The sequence below is a fragment of the Oncorhynchus nerka genome, linkage group LG9b (assembly GCF_034236695.1).
Source record: "Oncorhynchus nerka isolate Pitt River linkage group LG9b, Oner_Uvic_2.0, whole genome shotgun sequence".
Lineage (NCBI taxonomy): Eukaryota > Metazoa > Chordata > Actinopteri > Salmoniformes > Salmonidae > Oncorhynchus > Oncorhynchus nerka.
Window position 1 is genome coordinate 3,644,317 of NC_088424.1, and position 16,658 is coordinate 3,660,974.

Sequence of the window (16,658 nt, forward strand, 5' to 3'; positions counted from 1 at the left end):
AAGTGAAGTATCAGTGTACTGTTGCTTCGTGAGTTGTATGTGTGTGCTTACTGTGACTGTCACCCTGATATTGGCTACTAGGTAGCTGGTTACTTCCCAGGCCGTTGCAGGACAGTAGTGCTTGTCAAGCGGGAGCGAAGAGCGCTGTGTCCCTGTGTCGTTGCCATTCATGCCCTCCCCATTGAGTAGATTGTATGTACATATCAAGGTGGCATCTAGATGGTTATCAATATTAGTAATTTCTTGTGCGGGCTGCTATCCTACTTGAAATAAAATCATGGGAGGGAAAACATTTGCTACCGTCGGCAACACCACCAGACTGATAGTAGCAAGCCCCTATCAGTGGTCAGCAGGCACATCGAAACAACATCGGTGCACTGGTCGCTGGCTTATCGACTTGACTCGTGCAGCCCAGTCAGCCACGCAAAACGGTCTTGAGGGGCAACAAATCTACCCAATTAGCTGATTTTCTTTCCATACACCCGTCCTTTAGACACACCCATACTCCGGTCACCATATTGGGCTGCAGCTGCCCATATTTGCCAAAGGCGAGAAGGCAGGCGGTTTTCTTATCGATCTGCTTATCGTGGACAGATTTTGACAGGAGTAAACACTCTCCGCCTCCATAAAAGACCGACCACAGATGGAGATCAGGAGGGACTGACCTCTATACATAGACAGCCTAACTGTTATCGGTCCTTGTTTGAGAGTAAGCTAGATATTTTGTAGCTATAGGCTAGACATGCCTTCAGTGTCAGGAGCAAAAAATTGATAACCAGGTTTTATTATATGAAAAGGATATAATAAACATTGTTCTGACTGTTTGATGTTTGTTGGCCCAGGTTTTGTTCTCTAATTTCCAATAATCATTATCACAGTGCTCTTCTTAGTACTCATCTGCAGGCCACTGTGAGTGTTACCTCAAAGCACAAAGAGCATATTTGGGCTGTTACCATACTGCAATTTTTACTACTTTCCTTTGTAGTCTCAATACAGGGTGTGTCAGTCCTACAGAGTTGTGCTTTTTGACAACATACTCTGACAACCTGAAGAAATAGGGTGTGACTATCTCTGTCTCAAATATTGATGGGTTAAAACATATTTTTAAGCTAACAATGTAAGATTTGTTGAGCAAGTGTCATCTACTTTTGGCAGCACTTTTAGCTGAAGCGCTGAATTTGTGATTTAGAAATGATTGTCTGAATCAGCTTCACTTTTTCCACTTTTTCCTGCATTTAAAATAGATTAAATTGAGATTTTGTGTCACTGGCCTACACATAATACCCAATAATTTCGAAGTGGAATTATGTTTTTATTAATATTTACAAATTAATAAAAAATTAAAAGCTGAATATTTTTCTTGATATTCATGGAACTTTTGGCTGCACTTTAAGCTGAAGCACTGAAAATATTGATTTAGAAATGACCGTCATATCAGCTATATAGTCATGAAGTCAACCATCAGACAGGGGCACACACCTTCAGAACTCTAATGAGTCAAAACAATCGATTCCATAAACATCAAATGTTTTGTAGCATGTCCAACATTTACGTGTTCGACCTCATTAGCTACCCAAAGTTAGGCAACAGGGAGGTGTCAGTAGTTGAGCTTAACGAATGCTCCCAAGGGTACTGACCCAATCCGAAGACCAGCGCTGTTGTCTTCTCACTCTCCCAGTTAGGCCGGCACCTTTAAAAATGATCTCAACACAGTCCACAGACAGAAAATAGCTATAAATACCCACAGAGACAGATAGTTGAAAAGGTCAACGTTAGTTGGAGAACGGAAAGTCGTATCCAGAGGAGAATCGGTGCTGAATATGAGAAGAGCAGACATGGGTTCAAATACTATTTGAAATCATTTCAAATACTTCAGCTGTGCTTGATTGAGCTTGCCTTTTGCAATGGATGTAATAGAACAGTCCCAAAAGTGCACCCCAAGCCCATCTTAAAGGGGATGCTTAAAATATTTGAAAGATTTCAAATAGTATTTGAACCCGGGTCTGGATAAGGCGAACTAAGGATGTGTCCCAAATGGCACCCGATTCACTATGTAGGGCACTTATTTTGATCAGGTTTTGTTCAAACGCAGTGCCCTACATAGGGAATAGGGTGTCATTTGGGACACCTTCTAAGACAGTAAGCTATTTTTAATAAATTCAGATGAGCTAAAAGAGGAGATACATCGAACATGGCATTTGAGAATGGGTGTTTAATTCAGTGAGGAGAGCATTAGTGACATCACACCTAACTGAATGCACTTAGTCAGTTGTCCAACTGGATGTATCTTCCCTTTCCACTTTTTGTACACTTTCATATCAGAAAAGACATGACCCTGAAAATAAACGATTGAGAGTGTCATGAAGTTGGCCTGGGGGTAGGTTTATGACAGTCATAAATACCTCTTCCCCCCTTTTTCCTCTCTCTACCCTACTGATGTTACATTTGCAAACACCTTGGTTAACATAGAGATTCTGGGAACATCAGAAGGTGGTGGGAAATGAACTATATTCTGGTATTCCAACCAATTGAACATATGCGGTGGTACTTAATGAATATGATGTCAGTTCGGTTGTCATCTGAGACATTTTCATCAATGATAAGATGACAAACTCTACAGTGGAAAGTCTACACATCAGAGTTATCAGATTCACATGGAATTGTTGTTCAATTTACATGTTTGAATATGAAATTATTCGTGATGGGATGAAATCTGATTTTAGCTTCTAAAATGTGAGATGTGGGTTTTCATAAGGTTAGGGCTATGCTCAATCAGTGGCCCGCCCCTGTGAAGGGACATGGCCTATAAAACTTTTCAAACACGCCCTCCTCTCCCTTCCTATATAAAGCCTTGACGACAATGTAACCTCCTGTTCCGAGGATGTGAGGACGACGGTCCGATGTCAGAATGGTTCAGATAACTACAGAACGAAACCAACATCAGCGTGAGCTTTGGTTGGGAATGGTATGTACTTTGAACTCTTATTCACTACAGAAGTGATACCTTCTAGCTGTTGAGTTAGCAACAGCAGCTGCAAACGAAGGTTAGGAAGGAACAGACAGAGTATCCCATCTACCACACAACGACATTACTACAACGTATCCAATTTACCAGCAGAGACATTCTTCAAAGGACAAAGGACTCGGTTGGGCAACACGGCCTTCCATCTACCACCAACCTACTGAAGCGCAGCTCAGAGTAAATATTTATTGCATTTTCCTGTTCCAAATGGGCGGTAATTTAGAATGCATAAGATTCTGTATTTACTCTAGCACAGCTTCGCCCTTTGTTCCTCAGTCTTCCCGCTCTTTCACTCAAACCCAGCCCTTTTCTTTTGTGTAACCAGCTGTCATATCTGTTCCGTCCGCTAGGGACTTTTTCCTTTATGACGTAATTTGTAATCAAGTTACAATTTAATTATGTGTATGTGTAATTCTGTGTGATTAGTTAAGTATTTAGTAAATAAATAATTAAACCCAATTTTGTATTGCTGATTCAACTTGTTAGCCAGGGTTCGTGCAGATAACCAAGAATTTACAACTTTCAGATGAGACTGAATTAAGATGACGATTAATAGACTGCTATTGATGTAAAATATTACTAGGTCTTTAAGAGATTATTCAGAAGATAACAGCTCTATAAATATTCTTTCGTGGTGCCCCGACTCTCTAGTTAATTACATTTACATGATTAGCTCAATCAGGTAATGTTAATTACGGAGAAATTATTTTATATAATAGCTTATCATATCACTTAATCCGGCATAGCCAAAGACACGACAAGAGAGAAGAGTAGAAAAATAGTCAAACGCAAAAATGGAGGGTGACAGGGAAAAATAGTGTGTGTGTGTGTGTGAGGGAGAGAGAGAGGGAGTAAAACACATTAACAAAAGAGAGCGATGTAAGCGATGTATCGATTTGGAGAGCGCTCAAAGACGTGGTCCCAATACGATGAGTCAGTGGCTTGGAGCCGACTCAAAAAGTCCTGCCTGTTTGACAGCTGGGCCATTAGAACATGACAATGCAGCATTGGTGCAGTACGGAGACATGGGGAGCAGTGACAGCCAAGCTGCAGGGAGAGCAGAACCTGCTAAATATGCTGCTGCTGATTTTGTTACACACACACCTCTGTGTTGCAAACAAATTGTCCTTAGGGGGATGATAAAGTCAGTAAATGTCTAAAGAGTAGTGATATATAGTTGGCTCCAAACTGAATCCTAACCGCCTTAATCTTGGGAGGGGGAAAAATCGCTATGTTGAGCTAGTGTAGATATAGGCGTAATAACATTTAACATTTAATAACATTTAAGTGATATTCAATTGGCTTCAAACCTCTACTCTATTAGTGCTTCAACACCTGCTTTTCTTGCTGTTTGGGGTTTTAGGCTGGGTTTCTGTACAGCACTTTGAGATATCAGCTGATGTACAAAAGGCTATATAAATACATTTGATTTAAATTTGATATTAGAGACTAGTGAGATATTATTGGTTCCATCTAAACCCTAGCATGCCTTGTATTGGGAGAGAGGGTAAATAACTGTGGTGAGATATATTGTACACTTAAGGCGTCCGCTTCCCTTCCGAAACAGTTCGGAACAGTTCATGCATATATTATGACGCCATTTTGTGAAGTTTTGGTCTTCGGCAAGGGTTTGTTCGGCTGTTTGTGAACACAAAAGAAATTGAGGCAAGCTGATGTTCGGTGCCGAAGTCTACGCCCCTTCATCAGTCATTGGTCAAGAGTAGGGATTATTCAATGAAGTGTGTGTTGTCATTCAACAAAAGACCACTCATTTTTTTTTCTTCAATTGCACCAAACAAACAACGACAACTTTTTGGGTGTATGATATTGAGTTGGCTCAAAAGTGAATAGTACCAAAGAGGACTTATTGCATGGAGCATCACGGTGGAGGAAAACTTGAATGTAAACTGTCTTGAATCAATTGTCAGTCACAAATGAGATCCAGTCATGTAATACAGCACTAGTACAGCGGGCTTTTGAAGTTCGCAGTCTTTACATTAGACGTTTACTCATTTTCAACTCATTCAAAGTCTTTTAGTCAAAAAACAAACAAACAGCGCCAACGACTGGCCATGCTGGGTTGTTTCACTATTACACAATGCTTCAATAACACAGACCAGAACCACATATTTAGACAGCTGTGACACAAACTACAGCTACACAGCAGTAAGCCCAGGAGAGCAGGAACAGCAGCAGCAAGTCAAGTGCTGAGACAAAATGTATGAAAAAATGTAAACACATTCAAGAAACACATGTAATTAACTGCAACAGATATAAATAAACATCAGACAAACGTGACCAAATATAAACAAAATATCCCACAAATACAAAAAATGCAACAAACGAATATCAAACAAAACTGCAGAGCAGAGTTTGGAGGGTGGTGAACAGTTAACACCATAGAACTGTAGACTGTGATATGATTTCATTCTTGGGTGAAGACGAAGCCGCGGACGGCTACACGGCCACCTCATCACCCAGACAGTCCGCGGGGCTCTCCGCATTCATTACGTTGAACAGAAGTGCCACGCCCTCAGGCCGCGCCCCCTCGCCCCGCCCCCAGCTGTCCCTATCACTGCTCTCATCCGCGTTGGACTCGTACTCCGAACCTATCCCCGACTCCCGGAAACGGAGGAGCTCCAGGGATCCAAGAACCCCCAGAGGGGAGTCCCCGCCTGGGCAGCCCGAGCATGGACTCTCAGCCTCCTGGTTCTGGCTCTCGTGGTTGTCCCCTCCCCCACTGCGGGGGAAGCGGAAGCACTCCAGCCTCACTCCGCCCGGGCCCAGAGAGTGGCTGTCCGGGGCCCTGGTCCCTGGAGGAAAGGCCCCTGGTAGGATGGAGGCCCAGGAGCCATTGGTTATCTGGGGCTGACCCTGCAGGGGGCCCATTGAGGTGTGGGGGGTGGTGATGTCATGTAGCAAGGAGGGGGGCTTGGCACGGAAGGTGATCTCCAGCAGACTGTCTTGGGAGCCCACTGTGGAGAGAAGAGAGAGAATTTGTTGGAATGGAGGAAAGAAGATGAGTGGAGGGAATATAGCGAGAGGAAGTGAGTTGAGGACAGGACTGAGAGAGGAGATGATGATAGATTAAAAAGGGCAAGATGACAGTGTTGCTTACGAGCTGTGATGTCAATGTGGATAATTATTTTAAAAACTCAGCAGAAAAAGAAACGTCTTCACTGTCAACTGTGTTTATTTTCAGCAATCTTAACATGAAAATGTATGTATGAACATAAGATTCAACAACAGACATAAAATGAACAAGTTCCACAGACATGTGACTAACGGAAATTGAATAATGTGTCCCTGAACAAAGGGGAGGTCAAAATCAAAAGTAACAGACCGTATCTGGTGTGGACACCAGCTGCATTAAGTACTGCAGTGCAGCTCCTCATGGACTGCACCAGATTTGGCTGGTTCTTGCTGTGAGATGTTACCCCACTCTTTCACCAAGGCACCCGCAAGTTCCCGGTATTTCTGGGGGGAATGGCCCTAGCCCTCACCCTCCGATCCAACGGGTCCCAGACGTGCTCAATGGGATTGAGAACGGGCTCGTCACTGGCCATGGCAGAACACTGACATTCCTTGCAGGCAATCACACACAGAACGAGCAGTATGGCTGGTGGCATTGTTATGCTGCAGGGTCATGTCAGGATGTGCCTGCAGGAAGGGTACCACATGGAGGAGGATCTTCCCTGTAACACACAGCATTGAGATTGCCTGTAATGACAACAAGCTCAGTCCGATCATGCTGTGACACACCACCCCAGACCATGACGGACCCTCCACCTCCAAATCGATCCCGCTCCAGAGTACAGACCTTGGTGTAACGCTCATTCCTTCAACGATAAACGCGAATCCGACCATCACCCCTGGTGAGACAAAACCGCGACTCGTCAGTGAAGAGCACTTTTTGCCAGTCCTGTCTGGTCCAGCGACGGTGGGTTTGTGCCCATAGGCGACATTGTTTCCGGTGATGTCTAGTGAGTACCTGCCTTACAACAGGCCTACAAGCCCTCAGTCCAGCCTCTTAGCCTATTGCGGACAGTCTGAGCACTGATGGATGGATTGTGCGTTCCTAGTGTAACTCGGGCAGTTGTTGCCATCCTGTACCGAACATCACACCCTCCTGTATGTGTGTTGTTACACGTGGTTTACCACTGCGAGGACGATCTGCTCTCCGTCCTGTCTCCCTGTAGCGCTGTCTTAGGCATCTCACAGTACAGACATTGCAATTTATTTCCCTGGCCACATCTGCAGTCCTCATGCCTCCTTGCAGCATTCGTAAGGCACGTTCACGCAGATGAGCAGGGACCCTGTACATCTTTCTTTTGGTGTTTTTCAGAGTCAGTAGAAAGGCCTCTTTAGTGTCCTAAGTTTTCATAACTGTGACCTTATTTGCATACCGTCTGTAAGCTGTTAGTGTCTTATCCCAGAGAGGTTATGTGGGATGCTAGCATCCCACCTGGCCAAAAGCCAGGGAAAATGCAGAGCACCAAATTCAAATAAATTACTGTAAAAATCAAACTTTCATGAAATCACACATGTAAGATACTAAATTAAAGCTACACGTGTTGTGAATCCAGCCAACATGTCAGATTTCAAAAATGCTTTTCGGCGGAAACAAACGATGCTGTTATCTGAGGATAGCACCTCCGTAAACAAAAGAGAGAAAACATATTTCAACCCTACAGGCACGACACAAAACGGAGAAATATGAATATAAATCATGCCTTACCTTCGACGAGCTTCTTCTGTTGGCACTCCAATATGTCCCATAAACATCAAAAATTGTCTTTTTGTTCAATTAATTAAGTCGATATACACTGCTCAAAAAAATAAAGGGAACACTTAAACAACACAATGTAACTCCAAGTCAATCACACTTCTGTGAAATCAAACTGTCCACTCAGGAAGCAATACTGATTGACAATACATTTCACATGCTGTTGTGCAAATGGAATAGACAACAGGTGGAAATTACATACAAATAGCAAGACACCCCCAATAAAGGAGTGGTTCTGCAGGTGGTGACCACAGACCACTTCTCAGTTCCTATGCTTCCTGGCTGATGTTTTGGTCACTTTTGAATGCTGGCGGTGCTTTCACTCTAGTGGTAGCATGAGATGGAGTCTACAACCCACACAAGTGGCTCAGGTAGTGCAGCTCATCCAGGATGTCACATCAATGCGAGCTGTGTCTGTCAGCGTAGTGTCCAGAGCATGGAGGCGCTACCAGGAGACAGGCCAGTACATCAGGAGACGTGGAGGAGGCCGTAGGAGGGCAACAACCCAGCAGCAGGACTGCTACCTCTGCCTTTGTGCAAGGAGGAGCAGGAGGAGCACTGCCAGAGCTCTGCAAAATGACCTCCAACAGGCCACAAATGCGCATGTGTCTGCTCAAACGGTCAGAAACAGACTCCATAAGGGTGGCATGAGGGCCCGACGTCCACAGGTGGGGGTTGTGCTTACAGCCCAACACCGTGCAGGACGTTTGGCATTTGCCAGAGAACACCAAGATTGGCAAATTCACTACTGGCGCCCTGTGCTCTTCACAGATGAAAGCAGGTTCACACTGAGCACATGTGACAGACGTGACAGAGTCTGGAGACGCCGTGGAGAACGTTCTGCTGCCTGCAACATCCTGACCGGTTTGGCGGTGGGTCAGTCATGGTGTGGGGTGCACAGCCCTCCATGTCTGGGAGGAGATCCCTCAGGAGACCATCCGCCACCTCATCAGGAGCATGCCCAGGCATTGTAGGGAGGTCATACAGGCACGTGGAGGCCACACAAACTACTGAGCCTCATTTGGACTTGTTTTAAGGACATTACATCAAAGTTGGATCAGCCTGTAGTGTGGTGTTCCACTTTTAATTTTGAGTGTGACTCCAAATCCAGACCTCCGTGGGTTGATAAAAATTATCAATGGAAATCAAATGTGTGATTTTGTTAACAGCACATTCAACTATGTAAAGAAAAAAGTATTTAATAAGAATATTTCATTCATTCAGATCTAGGATGTGTTATTTTTGTGTTCCCTTTATTTTTTGGAGCAGTGTATATCCAAAATGTCCATTTATTTGGCGAGTTTGATCCAGAAAAACATGGTTCCAACTTGAGCAGCGTGACTACAAAATTTCTCAAAATGTACCTATAAACTTTGCCAAAACATTTCAAACTACTTTTGTAATACAACTTTAGGTATTTATTAAAGTAAATAATCGATAAAATTGAAGATGGGATGATCTGTGTTCAATACAGGAAGAAAACAAACTGACGCTACCTTTCTGGTCACGCGCCTCTAACAAACAGTACACTTGAAGTGACCCTTGTTTTGAACACGGCTACTTCTTCATTACACAAAGGAAAAACCTCAACCAATTTCTAAAAGACTGGTGACATCCAGTGGAAGTGGTAGGAACTGCAAGAAGGTCCCTTAGAAATCTGAATTCCCAATGAAAATTCATTGAAAAAGAGTGACCTCTAAAACAAAATTTAAAAATCGGAATGGTTTTTCCTCTGGGTTTCGCCTGCTACATAAGTTCTGTTATACTCACAGACATTATTCAAACAGATTTAGAAACTTCAGAGTGTTTTGAATCCACATCTACTAATAATATGCATATCTTATCTTCTCGGGATGGGTAGCAGGCAGTTGAACTTGGGCATGCATTTCATCCGGACGTGAAAATACTGCCCCCTGTCACCAAGAAGTTAATGACCGTTCCACAGGTGCATGTTCATTAATTGTTTATGGTTCATTGAACAAGCATGGGAAACCGTGTTTAAACCCTTTACAATGAAGATCTGTGGAGTTATTTGAATCTTTACGAATAATCTTTGAAAGACAGGGTCTTGAAAAAGGGACGTTTCTCTTTTCGCTGAGTTGACATAACAGTACAGAATCACCTGTGTGAAAGGAAGAGCAAGAGAACCAAAGAAAGAGAAGGGAGGCATGAAGAGAGGGTGAGAGAGGAGAAGAGAAACAAGGATGAAGAGGGTGAGTGGAGAAAAAGGGATGAAGAGATAAGAGAGGGAGGGATGAAGAAAGAGATTTTTAAAATATATTTTACGAGGCAAGTCAGTTAAGAACAAATTCTTATTTTCAATGACAGCCTAGGAACAGTGGGTTAACTGCCTGTTCAGGGGCAGAACGACAGATTTTGTACCTTGTCAGCTCGGGGATTTGAACTTGCACCCTTGCGGGTACTAGTCCAATGCTCTAACCACTAGGCTACCACTAGAAATATAAATGGAAGAGGAGGGAGAGAGAACAAGGGATGAAGAGAGAAGGAGGAATAAAGAAAGGCAGACAATCAAAGAGCAAAGGGATGAATAAAAAGTAAGAGATGCCACTCCTATTTGAAAGTGTGCCCTCAGGCCTGGTGGGAAGGAAAAGTAATTCCGCTACCAAAGAACAGTAAAGCCCCCTTTACTGGCTCAAATAGCCAACCAATTAGCCTTCTCTCTTCCTTAGTAAACCTTTGGAAAAAAATGGTGCTTGTCCAGATAATGCTTTTTTACAGTAAACAAATTGACAGACTTTCAGCACGCTTATAGGGATGGAGATTCAACATGTACGGAAGACACTAATGACAAATGACTGATGATTGGCTGAGAGAAATTGATGATAAAACAATTGTGGGAGCTGTTTGGTTAGACCTCATTGCGGCTTTTGACATTATCGATCATAGTCTGTTGCTGGGAAAACGTATGTGTTATGGCTTTACACCTCCTGCTATATTGTGTCTGTCTAACAGAGCACCAAGGGTGTTATTTAATGGAAGCCTCTCCAACATAATCCAGGTAGAATCAGGAATTCCCCAGGGCAGCTGTCTAGTACCCTTACCTTACATAATAAAGAGCTGCAGTCAGTATCAGAATGGGTTGCAAGAAATAAGTTAGTCCCAAATATTTCAAAAACTAAAACCATTGTATTTGGGACAAATCATTTACTAAACCCTAAACCTCAACTAAATCTAGTACTGAATAATGTGGAAAATGAGCATGTTGAGGTGACTAAATTGCTTTGAGTAACCCTGGAGTAACGTTGTCTGGTTAAACTACTAGCAAACAACTTGGACACCCATGCATAACCCACAAGACGTACCACCACAATCACAATCTCAAAGTCCAGAACAGATTATGGGAGGCGCACGTTACTACATAGAGCCATGTAAGCAGTAGAATCAGATTTTTTAAAACAGATAAAAACACACTTCATGGAAAAGCGGGGACTGTGAAGAGACACACACATTATAACACACACTCTACATACAAGTACACATGGATTTTGTATTGTAGATATGTGGTAGTAGAGTAGTGGCCTGAGGGCACACACAATGTATTGTGAAAAGTTTTATGAGATGTAATGTCATGTAATATTTTTGATTGTACATAACTGTCTTAATGTTGCTGGACCCCAGGAATAGTGTCCGGCAACATTAAGGCAGGAACTAATGGGGATCCTTAATAAATAATACAAATGGGAAGAAGAACCACCACTCACTGGAGCTGAGTCCTGCAACAGATTTGAGCTCCAGCTCCTGGATCTGATTGACCAGTAGGGAGATGTGCTGCAGTAGATCAGTGTTCTGCAGTAGGAGTCTCTGAACCCGGGCCTGGGCGTCTGTCCTGGCACACACCTCCACTGACAGCTGGTCCTGGAGCAAGCGCACCTAGGTAGGCATACGTAGAAGAGAGGTTAGAGTGCACACACACATATACACTACCGGTCAAAAGTTTTAGAACACCTACTCATTCAAGGGTTTCTCTTTATTTTTTACTATTTTCTACATTGTAGAATAACCGCGAAGACATACAACCTATGAAATAACATATATGGAATCATGTAGTAACAAAAAATGTGTTAAATCAAAATACATTTTGTGTTTGAGATTCTTCAAATAGCCACCCTTTGCCTTGATGACAGCTTTGCACACTCTTGGCAATCTCTCAACCAGCTTCACCTGGAATGCTTTTCCAACAGTCTTGAAGGAGTTCCGACATATGCTGAGCACTTGGCTGCATTTCCTTCACTCTGCGGTCCGACTCATCCCAAACCATCTCAATTTGGTTGAGGTCGGGGGATTGTGGAGGCCAGGTCATCTGATGCAGCACTTCATCACTCTCCTTGGTCAAATAGCCCTTACACAGCCTGGAGGTGTGTTGGGTCATTGTCTTGTTGAAAAACAAATACTAGTCCCACTAAGCCCAAACCAGATGGGATGGCGTATCACTGCAGAATGCTGTGGTAGTCATGCTGGTTAAGTGTAATAAGTGGTGTAAAAATAAATCACAGACAGTGTCACCAGCAAAGCACCCCGACACCATAACACCTCCTCCTCCATGCTTTACGGTGGGAAAGACTCATGCAGAGATATTGCGTTCACACACACTGCGTCTCACAAAGACACGGTGGTTGGAACCAAAAATCTCCAATTTGGACTCTCCAATTTGTCAATTGCTTGTGTTTCTGACTCCTAAGCAAGTCTCTTCTTATTGGTGTCCTTTAGTAGTGTTTTTTGCAGCAATTCGACCATGAATGCCTTATTCACACTCTCCTCTGAACAGTTGATGTTGAGATGTGTCTGTTACTTCAACTCTGAAGCATTTATTTGGGCTGCAGTGTCTGAGCTGGTAACTCTAACGGACTTGTCCTTTGTAGCAGAGGTAACTCTGGGTCTTCCAGTCCTGTGGCAGTCCTCATGAGAGCCAGTTTCATCATAGCGCTTGATGGTTTTTGCAACTGCACCTGAAGAAACTTTCAAAGTTCTTGAAATGTTCCGTATTGACTGACCTTCATGTCTTAAAGTAATGATGGGCTGTCGTTTCTCTTTGCTTATTTGAGCTGTTCTTGCCATAATATGGACTTGGTCTTTTACCAGATAGGATTATCTTCTGTATATCCCCCTACCTTGTCACAACACAATTGTTTGGCTCAAACGCATTAAGAAGGAAAGAAATTCCACAAATTAACTTAAGGCACACTTGTTAATTCAAATGCATTCCAGGTGACTACCTCATGAAACTGGTTGAGAGAATGCCAAGAGTGTGCAAAGCTGTCATCAAGGCAAAGGGTGGCTATTTATAAAATATATTTTGATTTGTTTAACACTTTGGTTACTACATGATTCCATATGTTATTTCATAGTTTTGATATCTTCACTATTATTCTACAATGTAGAAATTAGTAGAGAATTAAGAAAAACCCTTGAATGAGTAGGTGTTCTAAAACATTTGACCGGTGGTGTATGTAGGTATGTTTGTGTGCAGGCTCACACACCAGGGGCACGAACAAATGCGAACACACACATCACACAAGATCTCATTAAAATTCATGGTACACACACCCACTGATCAAGATCAAAGCAAATGTTTCTTCACTTCTACAATTCTGACGCTGTTCAATCAGCATTAGATAGAATCCCTCATTATAATCAAAAGTAAGCCCAAACCTCATTAGACCAAGCCATGTGATTATAGGAAAGAGAAGAGAGAACAAGAAACAGAAAAGAGAGCACAGAGTGACACCGTTGAGCTGGCTTGCTCATTAGCCATAAGGAATGTCTTATTACTCCAGCAGAGATGAGCGCTACCTTTGATGAAAAGCGCTGTCTTGTCCCCCCTTTACAGCCACAATTGCCTTATTGAACTGTCAATCATTATAGGGATACCTCAGGGTTGCAACCAAAACAAATTAAACCAAAGGTTTGTGTGTAGGATAATAGCTGAGCCTAGGGTTGCAAAGGGAGGTTATATTTCTGGATATAAACATTCTAAGTTTACCAGTAAATTATCAGAATTTTGCTAACTTCACATTTTTTATATATATATTTTTTAATCATATAACATCTAGTGACCTTTTTGGGTAATTCCGATTATCACAGGTGTCTAATTATCTCTGGCCCTCTGTGTGGCCATATCGCGTTGTAAAATATATAAAATAATCAAACAGCTAAGACGATTTTAAAATACACATTTTTATGACAAGCCTGTAAAACATCACCCTAAATATAAACAGGCAATTTAGTCAATACCATTGGTGTTTAATATGAGGGTTTCAGCATAAAATATAATTTCTATCCATTTTTTACACACTTTAATTTGTTTTGGTGCCAAACTGGTGGCAGTTGTGAAATAAGTTAATTGAAAGAGTTGCAGAGTTAATTGAAAAATAATTCCATTGTTGATTAGATGCTTTTTAAATACACTTAGTCTTGAACCATATGGTGTATCCACTAGAAACTTAGACAAAGTTATACTAATATATATATATATATATATATATATATATATAAATATATATATAAAAATAAAAAAAATACTTAAAAAATAAAAAGTTAATCAAATATAAATGACCAAAGTACAATAGATTGCCATAGATTACCAGTTAATTATCAAAATGACAGAATATTCCAGTAACTTTGGTAAATTGCCGGTAGCTTTGAAACCCTAGTTGAGCCACTTGTGCTGTTCACACACTCCAGTTTTCAGGTTGTTAGCTAGCAACTTTAAATGTACTGTTTACGCACTGCAAATCAAAGCGTATGTTTCTGGTCTAAACTGCCTTTACTAACAGTGTACATTACTTTGGCAAACTGAACATCAACATGTTTGAATAGCGCAGACCCACACGCATGAGCTGCATTCAACAAGGCAAACCATCATTTGGAACTGTTTGGAAACGTGTGTCTACCTGTGCTGCAGCAGCCTGGGCCTGCTGCTCCTGCAGCTGGAGCTGTCTCTGGAGAAGCTGCACCTGGTGTGCCACAGAGCAGTCCACAGCTAGCAAGCTTGACACAGGTGGCCCTGACCTGGATGAGGTCAGCTGCTGGGTTGGGTCCTTGGATGGGGAAAATGAGGACCAGGTCAGTGATTATGATCTATAATGACTGAGGATACACAATGCATTACATACTGCAAGGGTTGTAAGATAACAGTAATTTTCCCCAAAATTCCCTGGTTTTCCAGAAATCCTGGTTGGAGGATTCCCAGATTTGCTGCTTATTCCCTCCTAATTCCAGGAATCCAACCAGGCTTTCAGGAAAACCAGGACATTTTGGACATACTGGCATTTTGCAACCTCATACATTATTTTAAACAATTTATACTATTACTTTTGATACTTAAGTATATTTTAGCAATTATATTTACTTTTCAAACTTAACTATATTTAAAACCATATACTTTGACTTCTACTCAAGTGGTATTTGAAGTAGTTGTAACGATCGTCGTTGGTGGAATTAGACCAAGATGCCGCGTGGGGTAGGTTAATCATATTCTTTAATGATAACCAGAAAAACAAAAACACCAACGAAACGTACAGCCTAGGAGGGTTCAACAGCAACAACACAAGGGCAAGATCCCACAACATAGGTGGGGGGGGGGGGGGGCTACCTAAGTATGATTCCCAATCAGAGACAACAATAGACAACTGCCTCTGACTGGGAACCACACTGGCCAAACACAAAGAAATACAACACATAGAATGCCAACCCAAATCACACCCTGACCAAACCAAATAGAGACATAAAAAGGCTCTAAGGTTAGGGCGTGACAGTAGTACAGTTGAAGTCGGAAGTTTATACATACACCTTAGCCAAATACATTTAAACTCAGTTTATCCACAATTCCTGACATTTAATTCTAGTAAAAATGCCCTGTTTAAAGGTCAGTTAGGATCACCACTTTATTTTAAGAATTATTTTTATTTTAAGAATGTGAAATGTCAGAATTGAATGTCTTTCATCACATTCCCAGTGGGTCAGAAGTTTACATACACTCAATTAGTATTTGGTAGCATTGCCTTTAAATTGTTTTAACTTGGGTCAAACGTTTTGGGTAGCCTTCCACAAGCTTCCCACAATAAGTTGGGTGAATTTTGGCCCATTCCTCCTGACAGAGCTGGTGTAACGGAGTCAGGTTTGTAGGCCTCTTTTTCAGTTCTACCCACAAATTTTCTATAGGATTGAGGTCAGGTCAGGGCTTTGTGATGGCCACTCCAATACCTTGACTTTGTTGTCCTTAAGCCATTTTGCCACAACTTTGGAAGTATGGAAGTCATTGTCCATTTGGAAGACCCATTTGCAACCAAGCTTTAACTTCCTGACTGATGTCTTAAGATGTTGCTTCAATATATCCACCTAATTTTCTTCCCTCATGATGCCATCTATTTTGTGAATTGCAACAGTCCCTCCTGCAGCAAAACACACCCACAACATGATGCTGCCACCCCCAAGCTTCACGGTTGGGATGTGTTCTTCGGCTTGCAAGCCTCCCCATTTTTCCTCCAAACATAACGATGGTCATTGTGGCCAAACAGTTCTATTTTTGTTTCATCAGACCAGAGGACATTTCTCCAAAAAGTATGATCTTTGTCCCAATGTGCAGTTGCAAATGTAGTCTCCTCCAGCATCTTCACAAGGTTCTTTGCTGTTGTTCTGGGATTGATTTTCACTTTTCGCACCAAAGTAAATTCATCTCTAGGAGACAGAACGCATCTCCTTCCTGAGCGGTATGAGGGCTGGATGGTCCCATGTTGTTTATACTTGCGTACTATTGTTTGTACAGATGAACGTGTAACCTTCAGGCGTTTGGAAATTGCTCCCAAGGATGAACCAGACTTGTGGAGGTCT

General features: G+C 42.2%; 1 protein-coding gene across 1 annotated transcript in view; it reads right to left on the minus strand.

Annotated features, from left to right (window-relative positions):
* Positions 1-2,190: 2,190 nt before the first annotated feature.
* LOC115114864 (carboxyl-terminal PDZ ligand of neuronal nitric oxide synthase protein-like) overlaps positions 2,191-16,658 on the minus strand; it is a 31,795-nt gene continuing 17,327 nt past the window's right edge. Inside the window, exons 8-10 of the mRNA XM_029643356.2 lie at positions 14,720-14,866; positions 11,531-11,699; positions 2,191-5,997 (exon numbers count right to left, since the gene is read on the minus strand). Of these exons, the coding sequence (XP_029499216.1) occupies positions 5,480-5,997; positions 11,531-11,699; positions 14,720-14,866 (834 nt within the window). The 3' untranslated portion in view covers positions 2,191-5,479. The remainder of the gene's footprint in view (positions 5,998-11,530; positions 11,700-14,719; positions 14,867-16,658) is intronic.